We start from the raw sequence: 23,597 nt of genomic DNA on the forward strand, positions 1-23,597 counted from the left end.
TGTGCCTTAAACTCTTCAACCGTATGAATAGTTTGCCTCAGGTGATTCACATGAAGTTTCACCCAGCCCTATAATAGACCACAGGAATTTTGATAGAGCTTCCATCGCGAAAATTGTCTTCTCTAATAATTATCATTGTTGCTTCGTGCGACTGCTGGGGCAGTAAACACGCAATCTCTCCTACACTTTGATGGCAACTTATGCCCTCATTGATAGCTATTGATGTGAGCTGATGTACTCCTCAAAGAAAACAGCCCTCCTCTTTCCCACACAGTTCACATGTCACACTGTTATACATACTAATTTAGGCCACAGCTGCAGTTTTCCTGTTACTACATCTATCAGAATGGAAATCTGCAAAGTGTTTCACACCCAACAGCGTAAGAAAATCGTCCGTTTTTGAAACAAGGTTCACACATAAAGGAGACCTCCCCCGCGTTTTCAGCTATGTTTTTTAAACTCCCACGCACGTTTTTACCCGCGGGGAACATTTCTAAAGAAAATTACTGAACCAAGAACCAAGAAGATCAAGGTTAAGTGTATTTCAAAATTAACATTTAGCTAGCTATTTCCTTCCGTTAGGTGTACCGCAACATCACGGAAATTATTTCCGGCCAGCAGGAACAAACGAGGGAAAATCGGACGTTTATGGCTTCTCGCTTTGCCTCCCAAACATAAAGGAAAATCCGCTTTTTTATGTCTTAGAAAATCACTCAACGTAGCATACCGCCAGCTGCGATAATTCTATTCATCAAATTGTTGCTTGTCGTGTTTCCAAAACTCGGAATTTTAATGGTCGCGCTTCGATGAAAGTGAGAATTGCAATCATTTGAACCAAAACCATTAATTTTGTCCCAAAAACTACATATGGAAACCTCATCGAGTCCAGAGATCGAACACAGAAGTTTTATTAAAGCTGAAATTTCGATGAGCTTTAGAGTTCGTGACATATTTTTGTAGTTTCATGGTCTTGTTGACAATTTTAATTTGTTTTCACTTATTGCGGGGGCATCCCGGCCCGGTAAACACGATTCCCCTGCCTATTGATAGCAAGTGATGTCCTAATTTTCTAGCTATCTCTATCGCTTTTATCGCAATGTGAGTGAAATCTTGATTAAAGACAAAAATTAAATCAGTATGCTGCTAAAGCTAACCAACCGAATGAAAAACCGGCGAAACGTTTCTAACAGTAATCACACGCGATGGAAAATTGTCCATTTATACAGCTTGCAGAGTTTCATTTCACAGCTACTTAAGCTGTGTATATAAACAAATAAATAAATAAATAAATAAATATACATTTATATAGCGCCATTTTCCACTAATTGTCCATGGCGCTTTACAATACTTTAAAATTAAAATCCTAATTCTTTAAAAACCTAAAATCCTAAATCCTAAAAGTTAAAATCCTAAGAATTAAATACGCTATATAATACAATTAGGCTACAAATAAAAAGTAAAAACTATAAATCAAATGCACGCTTAAAAAGATAAGTCTTAAGATTAGCCTTAAAAACTGCCTCTGATGATGAAACTCTGATCTGGAGGGGTAGTTTATTCCATAGCCTTGGTGCCGCCACGGAAAAAGCCCTTTCACCATACGTTTTAAGATTTGCTCTAGGCTCATCAAGCAACCTGTTGTTTGAAGATCTTAGTGTCCGACCAGAAATGTTAAATCGCAGTAGGTCTCTAATGTAATCAGGGGCCAGTCCATTCAGAGCTTTGTAAGTTAACAACAATATTTTGAAAATAATCCTAAAATGAACTGGCAACCAATGTAAGCTCCTTAGTATTGGTGTAATGTGTTCCTGCCTTCTAGTCAAGGTAACAAGGCGAGCTGCTGAGTTCTGTACAAGCTGAAGTCTATTAATCAGATACTTTGGGAGACCGTACAGTAGGGCGTTACCATAGTCCAAACGCGATGTTATGTAAGCGTGAACAATGGTCTCAGTAGTACTCTGGGATAGGTATCGCCTAATTTTAGCTGTACTACGAATGCGGAAAAATGCGCTCTTGCAGGTTATTTTAACGTGTTCTTTGAAATCCAAACATTGATCGAATGCAACTCCTAAATTCCTGGCCTGTTTAATAGACTTGATTACTTCATCACCAACTCGTATATAGTCGAGGGGTGGTCGTGGACGATATTTAGAACTAATAACCAAAAGTTCAGTCTTATCCCGATTTAACTTAAGTTTGTTGCGCAGCATCCAGTCCCCAATGTCCTTAACACATAATTCTACTGCCATCTTTGAGCTTGATAGATGATTAGGGCAGTTGGACGTAAACGACAAGTACAACTGTGTGTCATCTGCATAGAGATGAAACGGTATGCTGTGCTTTCTGGCTATGTCACCCAGCGGACTTGTATAAAGGGAATACAACAAGGGTCCCAGTACAGAACCCTGTGGTACCCCGTAGGGTAAATTCTTCTTTGACGATTCAATTCCATTGACAGAAACAAACTGTTCGCGTGAGTGAAGATACGAATGAAACCAATTAAGAGCAGTGTTCCTAATACCAAAGCGATTCTGTAGTCTAGATAACAAAATCGAATGATCGACAGTATCAAACGCAGCCGATAAATCGAGCAATAGTAATATAACCGATCTGTTATTGTCAATAGCCTTCAAAATATCATTTTGAACTCTCACAAGCGCAGTCTCTGTACTGTGATGAGATTTATATGCCGACTGAAATTCTTCTAATAAGCCTTCATTATCATTAAGGTGGTCCATTAATTGTGCTGCAACTGCTTTCTCTGTAACTTTGGATAGAAAATATAAATTCGAGACAGGACGAAAGTTCGAAAATAGTTCATGATCAGCTCCACTCTTTTTCAACAACGGCTTCAACATGGCAACCTTGAATCTATCAGGTACTTGGCCACTTGTAAGAGACAAGTTAACTATACGAGTGATCATTGCAAGCAGATAATGACGGCACCCTTTGAACACTGAAGATGGAATTGGATCAAGTGTACAGGACTTTGAACACAGGTGATTCACAAAACCAGATACGACCTCCTCAGTGACCAGTTTAAATTCACTTAGCAGCTGACCAGCTAGACAGCTTTCAGACTCAGCATTGCATGAAGTAACTTGACCGTCATTCAGAGTTCCATCAACTTTGTCAAGATCATTGCGGATTTTAACAATTTTGTCACTAAAATATTCAACGAATGATTCGGACAGAGAACAGTTATTAGGCCCAGATAGATAACGCTGGACTGGATTGGAGTGCAGAAGCTTCTCTATTGTCTTAAAAAGAAGTCCAGAGTTCCCTGAGTTTTCCTGGATCACTGATGAATAAAATGTGTGCTTCGCGGAGGCAATCATGTCATTAACAACACTGTTCTGAAACACATACCGTTCTCTATCTGCAGGTAATCTTGTACGTCGCCAGTTACGTTCGAGCTTCCTCCTTATGTTCTTTTGAACACTAATGTCAGTTGAATACCAAGGCGCACAAGGACGAAGAACTACCTCACGGATCCTTTCGGGGGCATACACATCAAGGGTGGACTTCAAGACCCGATGATAGGAATCAACTAACGAATCCAAATCACGCCGTGATTCGTCAAACAAGGACGAATTCATGATAGTGTCATTGAATTCAGCATAATCAATCGAACGCAGCTTCCGGTGGCGAATAGTTCTTGTTGGAAATTGTGGTTTGTGCAATAATAAATGCATAAAAATAGCGTAATGATCAGAAATCAAAGGGTCATGAACCATAACATTGTCTATAAGTTTACACTGATTTCTAGTAATGATTAAATCCAAGACATGACCACCTGTGTGAGTCGGCGTAGTCACCCATTGTTTCAGCTCGAAAGATGCTATTAGGTCACAAAAATGCAATGCGTTGACATTACGCGAAGAATCCACATGAAGATTAAAATCACCGACAATTATATATATTATATAATATAAGTATATAATTGCGATGATCAAATATGTCTTCATATCCTTCTCCGCAGTTCAAATATATAATCTTTCATATATTCACTTGAATAATCACACCCGAAGGAAATTCGTCCATTAATGGCTTCTCGCTTTGCCTCCCAAACATAAAAGAAAATTCGGACCGGCGCCTTTGCGTGGGATAGAAAATCATTGAACCTTGCCCACAGCTTATCACAATAACTATAGTTATTAAGAGGCGCTGCGCCTAAGAAACGACCGATGATTTCCGGCTAAAAAATAAAATCGGCCGAGTTTTATCTCCCAAGTGGAGGTTACCGAATACTATTTAAAAATGAATTTCTTTTGTGTCAGTTTCGCTTTAAACCAAAAATATCGAGCCGCAAACTTTCTCCGTCTGATAGCAGCAAAATCAGGCCGAAAATAAGCCCCGCAAAAAACTGTTCAGAAACTACTATCGCAACGCAAAATAATGAGAAAACTACACAGTGTTGAAGAAAAAGGCCTTTTAATGCAATATCATTCGATAAACATCAAAAAACTGCCGAAGCGATTGAAAAATAAAGTTTCAAATATTGCATACTAAATTAGATGCAGCGTTGGAGCTGATTTTAAAATAATTATTTCTCAAAAGTTCAACGCTTTTGAAAGCAATCAAAGTGATGAATCAGACATTGGAGGGATATATATCACGTTTCTGGAAAAACATTCTTCGGCCAAAGTATATTGACCTTGTACAAAGCGTTCAAAGTTACCGTGTTTACCGTTATCCTGCTACTTCGGCGAAACACCTCTTTTGTCAATACGGCCGTGGATAGCGTGTTAAACGCCACTTTAAACCTTGCTAGGCATTCAAAGACCATCCTAAGTAGAAGGACGTAGAATTAAAAGAGAAAGGAAGATAAAAAATACGCAGAAAAAGAGAATAACTCGAAATTACCATCTGCTGACGAAAGTTGAATCTGGAAAATGTCGTCGCGTGACAGCGGCCATTGACGCGATTTGTATAAATAGCGGCGGAATCCAAACGAATGCACAAATAGGAAACACTTTTTCCCGGTTAGAAAACGTTTAGTGGAACAATGTTATGTTATTTTTCACAAATGATGGTCACTCAAAAAGAAAAACTTCCCCAACCGCCACACCGATTTGGCCGCAGCGTGATCTGAGTTACGGGGTCACGACTGGATCCCTAGCCGCTGACCGACCGAAGGACATTGCAGACTCGTTTTCCCGCGCTCTTGCGACTTGACGTGACAAATGACGTCAATGGCCGCTGTCACGCGACGACATTTTCCAGATTCAACTTTCGTTAGCAGATGGTAATTTCGAGTTATTTTCTTTTTCTGCGTATTTTTTATCTTCCTTTCTCTTTTAATTCTACGTCCTTCTACTCAGGATGGTCTTTGAATGCCTAGCAAGGTTTAAAGTGGCGTTTACCACGCTATCCACGGCCGTATTGGCAAAAGAGAAGTGTTTCGCCGAAGTAGCAGGATAACGGTAAACACGGTAACTTTGAACGCTTTGTATAAGGTCAATATACTTTGGCCGAAGAATGTTTTTCCAGAAACGTGATATATATCCCTCCAATGTCTGATTCATCACTGTGATTGCTTTCAAAAGCGTTGAACTTTTGAGAAATAATTATTTTAAAATCAGCTCCAACGCTGCATCTAATTTAGTATGCAATATTTGAAACTTTATTTTTCAATCGCTTCGGCAGTTTTTTGATGTTTATCGAATGATATTGCATTAGAAGGCCTTTTTCTTCAACACTGTGTAGTTTTCTCATTATTTTACGTTGCGATAGTAATTTCTGAACAGTTTTTTGCGGGGCTTATTTTCGGCCTGATTTTGCTGCTCTCAGACGGAGAAAGTTTGCGGCTCGATATTTTTGGTTTACAGCGAAACTGAAACAAAAGAAATTCATTTTTAATAGTATTCGGTAACCTCTACTTGGGAGATAAAAATCGGCCGATTTTATTTTTTAGCCGAAAATCATCGGTCGTTTCTTAGGCGCAGGGCCTCTTAACACTTAGAAAGTTGTCTCCTTCATTTGGCTTCACCACGAAATTAGCTCATCAGCACCTGGCCAATAGGAACAGTATACAATCAGTGTAAATTGTTTATTTGTTATCATTTTGTATTATAAATCAACTCTATCGACCGTAGTGCCCAACTGGACTTTGTGCATTCCGTTTCGTAAAGTGACGACTTGGATATTCCTCTCAGTTACCATCGCTATTACTGTCCTTTTCAAGTCACGATTGATTTCCATTCCTTCAATTGCCTTGGAAGGTGAGTTGTTTTCACAGCTGTAATCGTCTGTTTAATTTTTTGATTTTTACCTCATGGTATGTACTTCATACCATGAGGTACAGTGATGGTTGTATTGGTCACTCCATTCCCGTTAGACAGCTAATTTATGCATTAAATCCGCATTAAACATGAATTAAACACCTTTCCCCCTGTCCCCATACCGTAGGTTTGGTTTTGTCACAAAGTCGTGTTATTGTTTTATGTTCATATACGTGGGGGGAGGGGGTGGGACAAACGTGGCAGTACATGTTTACAAAATGGCGTCTGTTGTGTCGAGCCCGAAGCAAAAATTGTCAAGGCGAGTTTCCTTCCTTTCGCTCCATCTTTGATCAAAGTACACGTTTGAAGACCTCACAAACGGACAGGAAATGTGCTCAAGAAAGCTCGAGTGGAAAGAAATGGGTTTTAAAGTCTTAGAGGTTACGATGTCTCCAAGATACATTTGGACGACGAGGTATAGAATGCACAAAACGAACTATTCGGAATGAATGCTTTATGGTCTGGGGAAAAAGGTAAGCTGCCTTCCTTCTACTGTATTGCATTTTGAATTTTCTGAAAATACTCGCAGGAAGTATGATTTAAAATTAAATGCGCTTTTAATATTTCGCAATTCGCTAGGAAGCTGTTCGGAAAATGTCACATAACAAAGGAGATCGATGAAGCTTTCGTCAAGTTCCCCTCTCGCTGGGACTTAAATGCCACAACTGTGACAAGCTATAGGGATTGAACACAACTGCCAAACAAATGCTCAATACAATATACGCCAGTTAACAAATATCATAACAAATACAAAATATCAAACAACAAATAAATGCCAAACAGCTGATCTGTTACCTGCTGAATGACCACCTGAAATACACCAAGGTCAGGAGCAATTGATTATCGAAGGTAATCCTACAATACCCGAGCAGTTTGAAAATCAAAATAAAACACCAGTTCAGTTGTCAAGTAATTGTCAGTACAGAAATGCAGATAAAAATGTGAATGTCTCCCATCCTCAGTTTAGAATGACACGTGAAAGAGAACCCTACAGAATTTCTTACGAAATGGTTACCAGACTTTCTAATGGCAAAAAAAAAAAAAGAAAAAAAACATTGTCGGTGAAATTATACATTAGAAATTAATGTCACGAAATGCTCCAAGCTGAGGGCTATGTTGTGTGAATACCATCGTTGTCATTTCTTAGAGTGATATAGACGTTTAAAATTCATGATTTTCTCAAAGAAGTATTTCATTAGACAAAGTTTAAGTTTGTGTATTTTTTGAACAAGGACTCCAAAGCATAAAACTTGCCTTTGTTTTGTATGATAGCTGAAGGTAATATTTTCAGAAAATTAAGGCAGCTCCAAATGAAAACGTATCATTTTTTGAGCAGAATCATATCACTGAGTGGAGATATGGAGTCAAATCCTGGTCCTGCAAATGAGTATTACATATCAGTACCTTTTATATCACCCACAAATTCTGTCTGTTTATTAGAATTCAGATTGTCTCAGTTAGGCAGAACTGCACTTGATGTTGAAGGAGGTGGTGATTGCTTTTTTAGGGCTCTATCACATCAACTCTATGGAAATCCTAATAGTCATTTCTATGTGCGCAGTGTTGGCATTCAGTATTTAGTGAATCACCCTGAGCAATTTTATAGAGAGTAAAACTGAGCATTCTTGGCAAGGTTATTTGGAAAGGATGTCATGTCAAGGAACATGGGCTGATGCTATCATAATTCAAGCTGTTGCCAATTGTCTTAATTTATCAATTCATATTGCTGAATCAAATCCAACTTTTTCTCCAGTTACTGTTGTTGAACCAGTGAATGTTACAAATGGCCTAAACATTTACATTGGACACCTAAATGAATTTCATTATGTTTCCATAGTAGAAAACAGAACAATGGAGATAAGAGACAACAGCAAACAAACAAAGAAATGCAAATGAAAACAAACCAGTTGATAACAGTGAAAAACGTAAGGTGTACAGAAGAAAATACATGAGAGAATACATGAAAGACAGAAGAGCTGATGATAACTTTGGAATAAATGAGAATCAAAAACGAGTACAAGGCTGCAACATTAATAGCAAAACATCTAGGAACAAGAAACACCAGGCTGCTAAAAGAACAACATTGAACCCAGAACATGTCAGAGAAATTAAGCAGCGCTCCTTCAGAAAACGAAAATCAGACAACCCGCAGCACATAAGGCAAATAACCAAACAGTCGGTAAGAAAAAGACAAAAGGCTGAGGTTCTGGCAGGTGTATCACTACTAACATGTAGCAGTCATGAGTTGCAGCCACAAGAAAACAAGTACGATGCAATTTCTATGATAAATTTGTTTTACAAAAACGTTGCATGTGGCCCAGAATATGTATGCACTTGATGTGACCAATTGTGGTTCAAGTGCTCTGTAGTGAGATGTGATCCAAACAAATATAGGGCATGTTCACTAGACATTGTTGAGTCCTGTCTTACTGGTTTTAAAAGTGTCAATGACACTGAATCGATCTGCATGACTTGCAATAAAAGAAAAAAAAGTCTAAAAAAAGTCTGAAAAAGCAATTGTCTAACTTGCAATAAAAAAGGTCTAAAACAAGGCAGGTTACCCATCTGTTCTAAAGCCAATAAGATGGGTTTTCCTTATAAGCCTAATGTATTGAATTTCACATCACTAGAAGAGCGACTAATATCACCTCGTATACCTTTCATGCAAATCCGTGAACTATCTAGGGGTGGTCAATTGTCTATTCATGCAAACATTGTCAATGTGCCAAGTGATGTAAATTCGAGTGTTCATTGTCTCCCAAGGCCAAGAAGCAAATCACAGACCATTCCAATAAAACTTAAAAGGCGACTTGGTTACAAGCATCACTGTCAGTTTCAGATTGTCAGACCTAAGAAAGTATTAAATGCAGCCAAATATCTTGTAGACACTAGTGAATTATTTAAAACTGAAGGCATAAAAGTGCAAAATGCATGGGTAGATGGCATAACTTCGCAACCCGTGAAGAGTGGGGTGAGTTTGTTCAAAACCCTAACACATCCAGTGCTGATGTGCAAACTAATGAAATCTTCACAAATTGTCAAAACAATATTTGCACTGCTGATGTTCATAATCCAGACAGAGAAAAAGACACTAAAAGGATTACCAGTGTTTCCTGTCAAAGTGTTATGTAAATATTAGATGAAGACCTTACATGTATTTCTATAAACATGCTCAACTAATGGCTGCTTATTAACATGATGCACTTTTCAACTTAACACCTTACAAATGCAACACTTCTTAGTTCCAAAAGAGGCAAAGGACAGCACTTCATAGAATAATTACCACATACCATGAGGTAGCTCGAAGGAGCCTTTGATTAGAGGTTACGTGCGTCTCGCAGTCTCGATTTTTATACGAAGCTGTCTCGGAGTCTCGATTTTTAGCAATGCTAAAGTGGTTCAAAGTCCCGATTTGTTCGTTTATCTCAGGTTTTTTAGAAGTAACGTCTTCTCTTAACTTGACATTGAATTTCAATGAACCAACTTACAAATTTCAGAGGAAAATTTAATCCTAACCTCACCTAAATTGTCTGAATTCCACAAAAAGCTACAAAACCTACCGCAATGTCCATTTTGGCTCCAGTAAAACAGTTATTTTGTTCTAGGATATCATAACGTATAGTGTGTTAAAATGGAGTTTCCAGTTCCAGCCAGTTTGAAGAAGCTGGCTAAAAGGCTGCACAAGCTCGTTCTAGCTGTCAACTATTCGCCACCCCTAATATTGCGCCGGACTGAAAAGAAGAACTCAAAACAATTATGTAGTGCTCCAAAATTATCTCCATAACAGCCACCCCTCAATGAAATGGAACCTTGTTTTCCATCATGCAATACAGTTTAGAAGCAAACTTTGCTTAAAACACACAATGCCTTTCTTAATTCTCATAATATTTTCATTTTACAAATGATCAATTATCAGTTGCGTTATCATAACTCATATTCCGTAAATTAAATACGAAAGAAATAATCAATAACCAGCGATGCAGGTAGTTCTAGTCAGTATTTCAATTTTTATTATTTTTTTTTTTCACAAAAGCAGCATACAACTAACGTAATTGAACAACACCGAGCAAAAACACTGACATCGGGTAGACGAATTCAAAATCTGCAAAACCTCCACATTCTGATGAAAAAAAAAAACGAAATTTATTCAATCTATCAGTCTTCTCACGGAGCTAGAACCTTTAATTTAATATGGCTGGAAATTTAGGACTTTGGTCGCTTTCGTGAGTTCTACAGAATCGCTACAGGCGATGTTAAGGGTGTGTATCTAAGTCAGTGGAATGATTCCAAAATATGTACATAACAGCCACCTCTCAATTGTTTGTTAGGAACTGAGAAAGGTAAGATCAGTTTGATATTAAACGAGTTCCTAAATGTCATCCTGACTGTTTCATTGATTGATTTTCTGCAGATTTTGATTTCTTGAGTTCATCCGACGCTAAAAAGAAGATTTAAGATAGGTAACAAGATTTCCCTGTTCTTAATATGACTGACAAAGGATTCATTTAGAAGTTCGCAGTAGATAATAACACAAATTTCTTAGGGTTAAGCTCTCCGTCAGCCTTTCTCATTTTATTTTTATTGGTAGCTTATTTTCACCGTGGCGTAATGTTTGTACATTGTGGTAGTGAAATAAATTCGTCGCTTCTTCCTCTTTGAAAAAGCGCTTGTGCCCACTTTAAGCAAGCTTTTAAACTGACGACGTAAAATAAAGTGAGTTTGATTATGAGGGTGCCTGCTTTTTGTGCGAATAAATCAAACGAGTAAAATTATCTACAGTATCATTTTTTAATTCAAGTAAAACTTGAACACGATGGGAAAAAAAGATTCCCTAATTACGTCATGTAATTTTCTTCGGCGTCTTTATGCGTTCTGTGCTATGCCAGCATTTTGGTACGGTTTTGTATTATCCAGTATTGCACTGGATTACTGTTAGTATCTATGTATCAAAATGAACGGTTTAGTAACTTACGTTACAATGTTTGCTATTCAATGCAATTGGAATATTAGGGGGTGGCGAATGGTCCTTCAAAAACTCTGGGTCTCGCAAAATTTTAGTCGAATTTCACGAGTCTCGCAGTATCGTTTTTTAGCGGTTATGTGCGTCTCGCAGTCTCGATTTTTATACGAAGCTGTCTCGGAGTCTCGATTTTTAGCAAGGCTAAAGGGGTTCAAAGTCCCGATTCGTTCGTTTATCTCAGGTTTTACAAATAACGTCTTCTCTTCACTTGACACGGTATTGAATTTCAATGAAGCAACTTACAAATTTCAAAGAAAACTTTAATCTTAACCTCACCTAAATTGTCTGAATTCCACAAAAAGCTACAAAACCTACCGCAACGTCCGTTTTGGCTCCAGTAAAACAGTTATTTTGTTTTACGAGATCATAACGTAGTGTGTTATAATGGAATTTCCAGTTCCAGCCAGTTTGAGGAAGCCAGCTAAAAGGCTGCACAAGCTCGTTCTAGCTCTCAACTAAATCTGGGACCCAAATTTTAAGAGTCTGAACGTTTTGCGCTCGCACGTTAAACCCTTTGAAGTCTCGGTCTCGCAATTTAAAATGTCACAATGTCTCGGGCTCGCAGAGGAAAACGCTTGTCTCGCCCTCTCGCGCAGTCTCGTATTTACCATTCGCCACCCCTAGAATATGTTCGTGTGAGTCCGTTTTTTCCTACCCAGTGCTTGTCGAGACCTCAACTTGCGTTAGATATGTATTCGAAATGACGGCAGTTTGAGTTGTATTCTCGCTCTATCAACATATCAGCAAAGGTGATAGAGAATCTTCTTTCGCTTGGCTATTATTTCAGCAAAATAACAGTTGACAGCTATCAATACCACCAACAGTCGACCGATACACCACCGATTGTTGATTGCAACACATCGGTCGAGGTGTCGGCCGAGTGTCGACCGACATGCCGACCAGGTGTCGACCGATAGTGTCGATCGACGGTCAATCAACTTGGAAGACATGTCGACCGACACTCGGTCGACTCTCGGTCGACAGACGCCTTAATTCCACATGACCCTGTATTTTTCCCTTCTGCTGCTTAATTCTTGAATACAAAGTCATTTATTATCGAAAGATGATGAGATAAAAATGTTTTCATTCCCGTATTTTAAATTTTAAGAAGAAACCTTTGAATTGCCCCGAAGACTGCGGAGGGTAACCAGAGTTTTATGCACAGGTATACAAGAAACGTTCCACAAAAGAAATGTACTCTGTGTGAGAAATCAAGATCGATTTGTCTTAAGCAGAAACAGAATCATAATTTGAATTCAAATGTTTGGCTAATTCAGTTGTCTGATAAAAGAGAATTAAAGCTAATGGCACTGCAGTGCAAATCGGCAAAAAAAAAATTCTTTTCGTTTTCAAAGCAATATTGATATCCTCTTAGATCTTTCTCTCATTTTGTCTGACCGACATTTTGTTTTGTTATCACTGAAGAAATAATATTTGATCACTGTTGGGTAGAAGAAGCTGCAAGACGATGAAGATGTAAAGCGCTGTGAAACATTTCATGACTGTTTATTGATCCTAATTTTCTCACTGATCCTTTGTTCTTACTGTTCCATTTTCCTACTGATCTTACGTTCCTACTTATCCCTTTGTTTCGACTTATCCTACGTTCGAGCTGATTCTGTATTTCTTATCTCTTTGCTATGATTATTTTATTTTCTAGATTCTCGTACCGTGCTGCACACCATGGACCAAAGGTTAATTTTTGTGGCTATGATGCTCTTGATAGTCCCTTCCATTGCTGCATTGGGTAAGAAGACGTTTATTTCATTTATTTATTTTTTTGTTTAAAATGTGTATCAGTTCAATTTAGTCGAGATAATTTTTTTTGGAGGCGGGGATAGCTGAAAGTGTGAAAAAGAAAGGAAAAGAGTATTGCAACTGCCACAAAAGTATTTGAGTACGAAAACAATAGTTTGAAAATGACGTGATTTATTTTATAAATGTAAGTTTGCACATCGATTGACTGATTCATTTACTAACTCTTCCACTCATATATCTTTAGATTCCTGGGTCAAAGTGAATCCCCGTCCTGTATGTTTTGGCGCCAGGGATGACACGTTTGGCAGTTTCAACGTTCCTTACGGTGGCAAGATAGTCGCTGTAAAATTGGTCTACCTAAGCGGTTACGTGACCTGCGATGATAGCAGCCTTTCCTACTGGTCTTTCTGGGGCTGTGGTGACAAAGTTGCAGGAGCAAAACGCATTGATGTAGTCATAACAACTTCAAGCAACACCATTATTATGCCAGTAAGCCCGTTCCTCCCGGATCAACCTGGAAAGTGGTACGAGTTACCCGGATATAACTCGTTTTCTCCTGAGATTATCCCGCCGCGTTTTTCTCCTTACTCGGTGAGCTCGGGCCAAGAGTTGCGAGTGTGGTATGATGAGGATTTGGCGGACAGCAGTGAAAGCGACAATGGAGGACTGGTCTGCTGTGATGTTTATGGCCTCTATATCTAAAAATACTGGGACGTTTTCAGTTACAAGAATCAGGCAAATTTTTTGACTGAAAGTATTCAATTTTCACTTTCTAGTTGCAGCAATTAAGAGCTCAATTAATTCTTGTAATATTTAGTATTAGAGAAATTGCTTCATGTACTTGAAGGGAAAGGGAAAGCGGAGATAAGAAATGTAGAAAGCTGTTAAACGAATGTGTTTAAAGTAAGTGATTTGATGGCAATATTATTGTACACCATAAGGCTAAGCACATAAACAAGCTAAAATAAAACGAGGACATAAATGAAAAAAGTTGTTCATCGTTTCTCTTCTGCTTTACAGTTGCTAGGGTCATCACGGAATTCCTCATTTTCGAAATAAGGTGTAGAAATAAGGTGCAGAAATAAGGTGCAAAAATAAGGTGCAAAAATAAGGTGCAAAAATAAGGTGCAGAAATAAGGTGCAGAAATAAGATGCAGAAATAAGGTGCAAAAATAAGGTGCAAAAATTAGGTGGAGAAATAAGATGCAGAAATAGGGTGGAGAAATAACATGCAGAAATAAGGTGCAGAAATAAGGTGCAGAAATAAGATGCAGAAATAAGGTGCAAATATAAGGTGCAGAAATAAGATGCAAAAATAAGGTGCAGAAAAAAGATGCAGAAATAAGGTGCAGAAATAACATGCAGAAATAAGGTGCAGAAATATGGTGCAGAATCTCGTGCAAAATTAAATGTGTAGCCGTGCAAGAAAAGTCACAATGTGCATGGAGCTAGGATTTAGTAGGGACTGCGGAAACCATTTTAAAATGGTAGGGCTAGGGCTAAGAAACATGGCCAACGAAAAATATGTGTCAGCCAGCAGTTTTGCAAAAGCATTTTCAGGAGATAATCTGGACGATCATATAAATTTTTTCTTTGTCAAATATGAAAAGGCCAAGTAAATCTCTCTTTACTATTGTTAAGACGAATTACAACAATGGCAGGAAAATGATACTTGTTCTTTTTTTTCTTTATCCCGTAGAGTTAAGATCCCACATCCACAAATCTAAAAATATAGGCACCCAATGGGTACTTGTGTCTGCATGTATTGTAAACATAGCAGATTCAAAAATAGAGCTCGAAATGCAATTCAGGCGCACACGATAGTTTCCATAATTTCTAAACGTAGTGAGAGATGAATTTGGATCGGCTTTAGGGGACTAAAATTCATGATCAAGTATAACGCAGTTGGCGTGCAAATCTACCACGCCACTTGAAAATAAGTCATTTCCGTATTACCTTTAGCCTGTTTCACAAAGCGAGTCCAGGGGGGCCATCCTTTCAAATGAAAACGAGATTTCGTTCACATGCAAATTAAACTCATTGTCATATGAATGGTTGGAACACCAGGCCGGCCTCGCTTGGATAGTGAAGCTTGAGGCAACTCGGAAATGGGCTATTAGGCAATAGATTGATATGTAAGAATCAACTTTTCCTGTGTACAAAATTTTAATAAACCAATGCCAAATGGACGATGAAGGTAAAACGTCAAGTCTGCATAGGAGCCAAGTGCCCCGTCAGGCCGGACCTTATCCCGGTTTCTGCGGTGTGAAGCGACTAGGAGTATTTTTTTTTTCCACCATGGATGGGATGCTAGTCCATCGCAGGGTTACCCACAGCATTAAGTTCGCCGGTACCCATTTATAAATCTGGGTGGAGAGAGGCACTGTGAGAATAAAGCTGTGTCTTGCCCAATAACACAATGCAATGTCACCCTATAGGGCTCGCACACGGACCGCTGGATCCGGAGACGAGCGCACTAACCGTGAGGCCACCGCGTCTCCTACAATAAATTATTTACGTTAATGTGACAAGCTAACACATTAGTCTCCGAGAGCTTAAACAAGGCATGCAGATCAAATCCTGCAGGTGGTGGCCAAAACCGAGTAGCAACTGTTATGATTATGGACTGAAAAATAAACAATATTGATCGCAGCTGTTTCTCTTTTAGCTTTTAAAAATTCATCAAAGGAGAAAAAAGATATTGATGATAAAGAGCCACTTAGGTTTTATTTGAGCTAAGGTGATAATCGTGAGTGATTACCGAGAGTTGAGATCGAAACGATAAATAATAAACCTAGCTGAGTAAGTTGTACTGTGTTTCGAAAACTGAAGGCATACCGTATGCTCTACGTTTTCACCGATATACCAGAGAAAGTCGTCCTAAAAAAAACTGTAAACGTGTATGCAACAATGACGAGAGGTATTGTGGGTAGTCATAGTTATCCGTTGTTTGATTGAAGTTCACGGTGATTCACTGTGACAGAATTTAAACACTATGAACTTAGGGGAAGTGAAGTGATACTCCATTTAAAAACACCCGACTAAAACAAACTTGATGCTCACATTTCAAGTCTTCTTTTCGTTCGACATGTTAAGATGGTGTGAAGTCAGGTTTACAAACACAGCCTGTTTTAAGTTGAAAGCTATCGTTAAAAGCTATTATACACACTCTTAACCTATCCTGATTTATTTGCACAGGCAAAGTTGACTCTCTGACAGTTTAAGTTATTGGTTATAAATAAAGCTAAATTTGAAAAGGTGTACATCGTTTCTGGGTAAACAGTTGTAGAAACACACGTTAAAAGAAAGCTTATATCACAATCTGTGGAAAAATGCTGTCGGTTTTAATTTATTTAGATGGCGTCCCCAAACCACTAATGGACTACGTTTTGACAACAAGTTATCACAAACAAATGAAAAGAGTTGGCAATGTTTGACTTCACTCAATTAAGCAAATCCACAGATTACCTAAAAAGTCTTAAGAAAAACTCTTTCACTGAAGAAATTTTAATCACTGTTCAAAGAAGAATAAGTATTGACGGAGTAGTTATTATCGTCTCTTAGTATTGCTGAAAGCTTTATTCAAGTTATTTTTAATCGCTATTATTATTTTTTTGCTTTTTTTCGTTCTTCACCCAGTTTGGTGCTAAACTGACAACGCTGTTATTCTCTTCTGTTTTATGTTTAAGCTTTTTATCGCTTATTATTACTGTTAATTTAAAGCTAAGTGACTTAGCCGCTGAAAAGGAAAAACCTAGAATTTTGCAGATCTCCAATCTCAGCTATCAGTTGCAAGAACGAGTAATATTTCAGCTTTGGTAAAATTTTGATCCATCATTTAATCTAAACACCACCTAGATTCTCGTTCCATCCTACTACAGAAAATTATTTTCCGTATATTTACAGAACTAAGGACCTCCTTTTCACGATTTCATGATCAGACATTTCTCATCTCATTTCTATGGTTATTTTTTAGACTCCCGTACCGCACGACAAGTCATGGATCAAAGGCTACTTTTTGTGGCTATGATGCTTTTCATAGTCCCTTCCACTGCAGCACTGAGTAAGAATCTCTCTCTCTCTCTTTTCTTGTTTTTTGTATTTTTAATGAGTTTAATTTCGTCGAGATAAAGTTTTTTGAGGCGGGCAATGAAACTTCAAAGAAGAGTCAGTCAGTTTGGGTACGACAAGAGCGTCTTTTCGGTACAGTATTATGACTAATTGAAAATAACGAGATTAATTTTCATTCATTACTGATAATGTAGTTTTCAATTACTAATTCGTTCACTCACATATTTTCACTTTCCTTGGCTATTCAGATCCCTGGGTTAAAGCGAATATCCATCCTGTGTGTTTCGGCGCAAGGGATAGCAAGTATGGCAGTTTCGACGTCCCTTACGGTGGCAAGATAGCCGCAGTAAAATTGATCTATCTAAGCGGTTACATGACCTGCTCTGGCCAAATTTCTCACTGGTCTTTCTGGGGCTGTGGTAACCATCCTTCAGTTAAAAAACACGTCAGTCTTGCCATCACAACATCAAGCAATGCCCTCCTTATGCCACCAAACCCGTTTTTCACGCACGCTGGGGGTACTGGAAAGTGGTCCGAGTTACCCGGATATAACTCGTTTTCCCCTGAGATTATCCTGCCGCGTTTTTCTCCTTACTCGGTGAGCTCGGGCCAAGAATTACGGCTGTGGTATGGTGAGGATTTGGTGGGCTACACTGAAAGCGATAATGCAGGACGGGTCTGCTGTAATGTTTATGTTCTGTACGTCTGATAACAGTCCTGGCAAGTTTCAGTTTCAAGTTTCACGTCTTTGGAGGCCGCGCAGTCGTCGAGGATTATGAGCGTGTTGGTGCCCTCGGAAAGCCATCTCACGAGCTTCAACCACCTTTCCACGTCGTGCTGCTCACAGACTATCACATCCATTCTCGGATCGTTTTCGCCAAGCCAGTGGTAGGTCTTGTTGTGCGTGAACGTCGGACAGATGAGAACGATGTAATCGAACTTTCCGCGGAACGGGCCGTAGAGCTGGTCCACCACGAACTTCGATTTGCCAGAATTAGTCGGCCCCACGCTGAGAGCGTTGAAGGGTATCTTGCTGGGGTCCATGTTCATATTCAATATTGCACATCTTCAAACTGTCTGCCCATAAGGCTTAACTGGGCGTCGGAGATGATGAATACGTGGCATTTCACGTCGCCTGAGCCTTCGGTTTTCCGCTCAATTTCCAGCTGGACACCGTCCGTACTGTTCACAATGCGCGTGCCGCTGCCGTGCATCGACTGATCCGCCATCGTGCGCATATCGATCACAAGCCCGAACCTGTCACCGGTGTAAAACTTTGTCATATCCATGTGCTCCGTTTTATTTTTTTCTTTCACGAACAAGTTGCGGGCCTCTTCCCACATGTCCTTGCCTTCGATGCCGTTGTTGTAAAGCCTGTTGGGCGAGCCGTTGACCGTGACGCTGACTTTCGTCAGATCGGGGAAGATGAATTTTTCTGAATCTCTGTCGCCCGCGGTATACGGCTCTACGAATAGGAGGAAGAGGGCTTTCAGTGACCTTCTTTGGGCGTTGACTTTGATGGTGAGCCTCGGGTCAACGTCTTTTTCGAAGGGCACCTCTTTGTCATGCATCACGTGGTCGTAAAGCAGCTCTTTGCCGCTGGTGTAAACGCTCCGCGCCTCGTCTGCCAGAGTCTTGCTGCGGATCATTTTGTGCTCGAGCTGGATGTTTTTCAGCTTGTATTTCAGCTTGGTTGTGTGTCGGTGCCTTTGACCACGTGTATTGCTTGGGCAAGTTTTACTTCGAACTTGAGGTTGTTGTAAAGGGCCTGGGGGTAGAAAACGCCGTGGTCGGTTAAGATCTGATGGTCAAGCCTGATCCGGTACTTTTTTCCGTATACCTCCGTCAGCTTGTTTTCAGCGTCGACGCCCGAGGTTTTCTTGTCTCCCGCGTCTGAGCGGATCTTGCACAGATCCTCGCTCTGAATCCCTTCGAGAATCCTGCTGTCGCGCTCTTCCTGCGAAAGGAAAAGGTCTTCGAAAGTTTTGTAGATGTCGTACCCAACCTGTCTTGCAGGATTCTTCCCGCAAACGTCACGACCAGCTTGTCAACGAGCGCCCGCGTGACGTTCTGGACGAGGAAGTTGTTGGCGTGCCCTCCAGAAAGGTCGATGTCAAAGACAAGCGCTAGCGAGCCCGGCACCAGAACCTCGTTCTCGTTCAGCTTGGGCACGTAAACGTACAGCGAATTGCCGGGGCTGGCTTCGGATGGGTTAAAGGTGATCCGCTTGACCGCGCGCTCAGCCTTCATGGCGTGTAAGGTCTTTTCGCTGTGAGTTGGGCGAAGGTTCTCTGGAACTGACATTGTATATAAAAACACCAGCGATTATTTCTAATTTGAAAAATACCTTGCTTGAAATATATTGCTATGACGGAAGGTGAAGGAACAAGCTTCGAAAACCCTGCTTATGACCCGTACGGTTGGGGCGACGATGATGAAGGCGGAGATGCCAACGAAACGACTCCTTTTATCCCAGGAGAGTCGTCTACGCCACATGGAAAAGAACAAGAAATTCCGATGCAGACAATGCAGCACGAAAAAAGCGGGCTGCCTGCAACTTCGTATGCGGAAACCTCTTTCACCGGGGCTCAGGCCCTGAGTGAACAAGCGTGAGTTGCTGCAAAAGGTATCTACCCGGACATGAGCTCAAGCGAGCTTGAGGTTTCATACAGCTCGAAGGGGAAGCTCGAAGTCAAAATGTTCGGAGCTGACAAAAAAACGTATGACCTGTATACCAAAAACAGGAGAACGGGAAAAGATCAGATTAATCCAAACCTTTCAAAAGAAGTAAAAGATGCTCTCGGGCCTTCCAAATACGAGAAGGTTCAACAAACTATATACGAAAAACGAAAAGAGCTCAAAGAGAAGCAATACGAAGAAAGAGAAAAAAATAAAAAATAAATGGATGAAATAAGAAAAGCAATAAAATTGAAACAAAGCCAGATAGAAGCTCTTGAAAATGCAGATGGTTCGCAAGAGGAAATTGACAAACTGAAAAGAGAATTGATAAGTCTTGAAACAGAACATCAAAAGGTTAGTGAAAAACATATTCAAAAGTTCGCAGAACAACAGGCGGAGAGAGATATTCAGTTTATCGAAGATTCAAAAGCTGCAGATTTTGAAGAAGAAGAAGAAAATGCGAATGAAGCTCTCAAAGCAATAAGAAAACGAAAAGAGGCGCCGGACTGGCGAATCAGGCTTGAAAGAAACAAGGCTTTAGACCCTGATACGCCGCCTGAACAGATAGAAGACGCAAAAAACAAACTTCCGGAGCTTCAAGAAAGTTATGCAAAAATAACCGAAGAAGAAAAAGTTTTCCAAACGAAACTTGGTGTGAAAAGTGCCGCCTTGGGAAAAGAAATAAAAAATCTACAAATGGACAGAGAAGAGCTAGAAAAAGACAATAAAGAAGATGCGCAGATTTTAAAAGATGAAAATGCCGCACCTGAAGAAAAAGAGGCCGCGCGGGAGAGAATAGAGACACGCAATGAAGAGATAAGGTCGATAACGGCTCGGCTTGAAGAATTGGGCGGAGAGAAGCCTCTTTTGGAGAGGGTCAAGGAGATCTTCAAAAAATATGGCGTGACATTGACCGCTATTCTTCTCGCCGCCGGGACCACAATCGGAGCTGTCATCGGGGTCCTCACCAGAGGTTTGAAAGCCACCGGCAAAGCTTTGGGAAATGGCCTCAAAGATATTGCCGCGAAACTCGGTTCTCTGCTGCCCGGGCTGATTGGCTCGATTGTGAGCTTCCTTTTCAAAGCCGCAGGCCAAGTCGTCGGGTTTCTGGCCGAGCACACCTGGCTGCTCATTCTTGCCGCGGTGGCCTTTTTGTTCGAAAAATATTTTAAGAAGCAGCGTTAACCAGCGGGGCCACTTACCTCCAAGCTATGAACAGAAAAGCCGATAAAACAACTACGCCGACAATGACAGCCATTTTGTTAATTTCGTGTTGCGGTGTTTTATCTGGAGCCACGGGCTCAATTTTTTGCGCCGGTGGCTGCGCTTGTTGAGTTTCGGACGAAGCTGGTTTCCTGTGGGGTGGAACCACACGCCCCGATTCGGCTGTTGCGGCTTTGTGAATCGGGTTGGACGGATGGCTGTTGGGAGGGTTAATTTTTGAAGGGCCGCCTGCCATTAGTTTGAGCCCAGCTTTTTTTGTCTCCTGGTTTACCTCGTTGTTGACCCCAAGTTTCATCCCGGAGACCGCCTGTTTCAGCTTGTTGTTGTAACCGATCGTGCTTGCGGTGTTGATTATCATCTGCGCGGGCATGAGCCAGGCCATGGGGGCAACAGCGAGATTGAGCCTGACCTTCGCTTGGTCCACCGCGAGCTGGTACCTTTGCACGCTCGCGGCCAAGTCAGGCTGTCTGATCGCGTCTTCCATCAGCACCAGGAACTCGCTCTGGGCTTCTCTAGCCCGACCGCCAGAGCCGAGAATGCTGCTGCGGACGTTGACTTGCGCGCCAAGGATGCAGTAAACGAAAGCCTCGATTGACTGATTTATTCTCGACAAGCCCGCCTGCGTCAAACCATTCGCGGTGTTTGGCGCGAACCAGTCCGCTTGAGCTTCAGAAGCGGCCCCCGGCTCGACGAAATAAATCAAGTCCCCCTTTATTGCTTTGCCGCCTTCATCGCTAAATTTGTTCCATCCAGGGTATTTATAGTCAGTTTTTGTCGCGCCCGCGCCTGTCGCGTACACGTAAACGCTTCCCAGACCGTGGTTTTCCCCGTGCGTGAAGTGGAAATCGCTCGACGGGGCAATGCCGAACTCGCTGCATATCCTTTTGTAAGAAGCGACGTCATAATGATTATTGTATTGGTTGAAAGGCGGGTCTCCGGGCAAAGCGCTCATGCTCTGAATACCTCCAAGCTGGTACAAAATGCGCCTGACCGTGAAGTACACGTGGAATTTGTAGAAAGCTCTTATCTGCGGGGGGAGATCCATCCCGCTGTCAAAGATTTCGCGAGAAACTCCGCACCCCTGTGTCGCGCAGAAAACCGCGAAGTTGAGCTGTTGCGGCCAATATTTCATGTCAGGCCCTCCTAACCAGTGTTTTGATGCGGTTCCAGACGTGTGCCTGAGTTTGGTGTTTTGAAATATTTCTCGGAATTTTGTCGTGAAATATTGATCAGGCGTGACGTATATTTGGATTGGGGCGTCGAATATTTTTTTCAAACTTTGCGCTTTGCCGTCGAAAGGTACGGCAGGGATGGGCAAGGAAACTTTTGAACCAAGCGGCGCCAGCTGGTAAGGAAACCCTCCAATGTCCCCCGAGCGCTTGTCTTCCAAACCGAGCGCCTTTTTCATTTCCTCGCTCCAATATTTTTTGTCTGAGCCGAAGACACTTTGAAGCGAGCCTGGGCCCTCTTTGAAAAAGATTTCTTCCGTTACGTTTTTCCGTCTGTACTCCCCTGAGCGACGAAACGCGATCTATCGGCCTTGGGAAAATGTCCCACAAATTCTCTCCATGCGTTTGCCTTGGCAATTGAGTCTTTTATCACAAGGTTTGGATTTTTCCACACATTCGCCATGTATTTTGAACATAATTTTATTTGTTGAATATAAAAATGGTTGTTCTCACTGTTGTTACGCAACAGAACGGAGAGACTATCTATTTTGAAGAACCGCTCCCAGGAGCAAGCTATGTCAGACTTTTGAGTTGTTCTTTTTTCAACTCGTGGCATAATCTGAGTTGTGTTGGCAGAATGTTTTTCAAAGGAACCGACGACGTGGTTGCATCATTGCCTCAAGGGCATTACAATGTCGAGAGCATTGTAAAAGAACTGCAATCCAGTTTTGAACATTACAAGAAAAAGGTGAAATTGGTCTTAGAAACGAATAACCCCAATTCTGTTCTTAAAATTACAACCGTCACTGCCAATTTAGGCAACACTAATCAAGCGAAAGAAGTTTCCGTTGATTACAGTTTGGCCAATTTTCTTGGAATCGGGAGAAATATGAAGAAAGAAGAATATATCAAAAAGCTTAACAGCCCGAGTTGCTACTTTATCCACTGCGATCTCGTTGACTCAACAAAAACCTTTTTGAATGGAAAGAAGTCAGACCTTCTTGGCAAGGTTGACGTCAGAGGAAAGCCTTATGAAAAAGTCAGCTATAACATCGACTCATCGCAAAATGTTTTCCGTGACGCTTCTACAGACAAGTTCATAAACAGCATCACCATTAGCGTCAAAGATGAAAATGGTGAACTCTTTGATTTCAAGGGGTTGCCTCTTCTTTTTGAATTAGAGTTAAATTAAATTACTATATATACGCAATGTCTTCTGCAAATCTGTTGCCACCAAGTGCACCGCCTGACATCTATCCAAGCCTTCCCGAAACGATGAATGCCGAGAATTTCCGGCTAACCGAGATAAGCAGAATTGATAAAGAAATATCTGCTGAGGTCGAGCATTACAGGCTTGTGTTGAAAAAAATACAAAAAAGCCCGGAAAGCGCT

The 23,597-nt window shown here is 40.7% G+C and overlaps 4 protein-coding genes and 1 pseudogene across 6 annotated transcripts in view; 4 read left to right on the plus strand and 1 right to left on the minus strand.

Annotated features, from left to right (window-relative positions):
* Window positions 1-23,597, plus strand: part of LOC145502758 (uncharacterized) — a 274,518-nt gene that overhangs the window by 174,009 nt on the left and 76,912 nt on the right. The window lies entirely within an intron of this gene.
* The window catches only part of LOC145502762 (uncharacterized), a 263,593-nt gene that overhangs the window by 141,823 nt on the left and 98,173 nt on the right, over window positions 1-23,597 (plus strand). The window lies entirely within an intron of this gene.
* On the plus strand, window positions 11,827-14,064 carry LOC145502764 (uncharacterized). Its single transcript, XM_081482137.1, has 2 exons — window positions 11,827-13,051; window positions 13,307-14,064. The coding sequence occupies exons 1-2, from the start codon at window positions 12,988-12,990 to the stop codon at window positions 13,762-13,764; spliced, it is 522 nt and encodes a 173-aa protein (XP_081338263.1). The 5' UTR covers window positions 11,827-12,987; the 3' UTR covers window positions 13,765-14,064.
* Window positions 16,887-17,844, plus strand: LOC145502772 (uncharacterized). Its single transcript, XM_081482147.1, has 2 exons — window positions 16,887-17,125; window positions 17,382-17,844. The coding sequence occupies exons 1-2, from the start codon at window positions 16,996-16,998 to the stop codon at window positions 17,840-17,842; spliced, it is 591 nt and encodes a 196-aa protein (XP_081338273.1). The 5' UTR covers window positions 16,887-16,995; the 3' UTR covers window positions 17,843-17,844.
* On the minus strand, window positions 17,856-19,715 carry LOC145502752 (uncharacterized; annotated as a pseudogene).

Source organism: Orbicella franksi, chromosome 11, assembly GCF_964199315.1.
Source record: "Orbicella franksi chromosome 11, jaOrbFran1.1, whole genome shotgun sequence".
In the NCBI taxonomy this organism is placed as follows: domain Eukaryota; kingdom Metazoa; phylum Cnidaria; class Anthozoa; order Scleractinia; family Merulinidae; genus Orbicella; species Orbicella franksi.

What these genes read in the sequence shown, in the direction of transcription:
- LOC145502772 (XM_081482147.1), top strand. Translation starts at nt 16,996, where the DNA reads ATGATCAGACATTTCTCATCTCATTTCTATGGTTATTTTTTAGACTCC. An exon ending in CCCTTCCACTGCAGCACTGA is followed by an intron (nt 17,126 to 17,381) that starts GTAAGAATCTCT and finishes TTGGCTATTCAG; the next exon opens with ATCCCTGGGTTAAAGCGAAT.
- LOC145502764 (XM_081482137.1), top strand. Translation starts at nt 12,988, where the DNA reads ATGGACCAAAGGTTAATTTTTGTGGCTATGATGCTCTTGATAGTCCCT. An exon ending in CCCTTCCATTGCTGCATTGG is followed by an intron (nt 13,052 to 13,306) that starts GTAAGAAGACGT and finishes ATATATCTTTAG; the next exon opens with ATTCCTGGGTCAAAGTGAAT.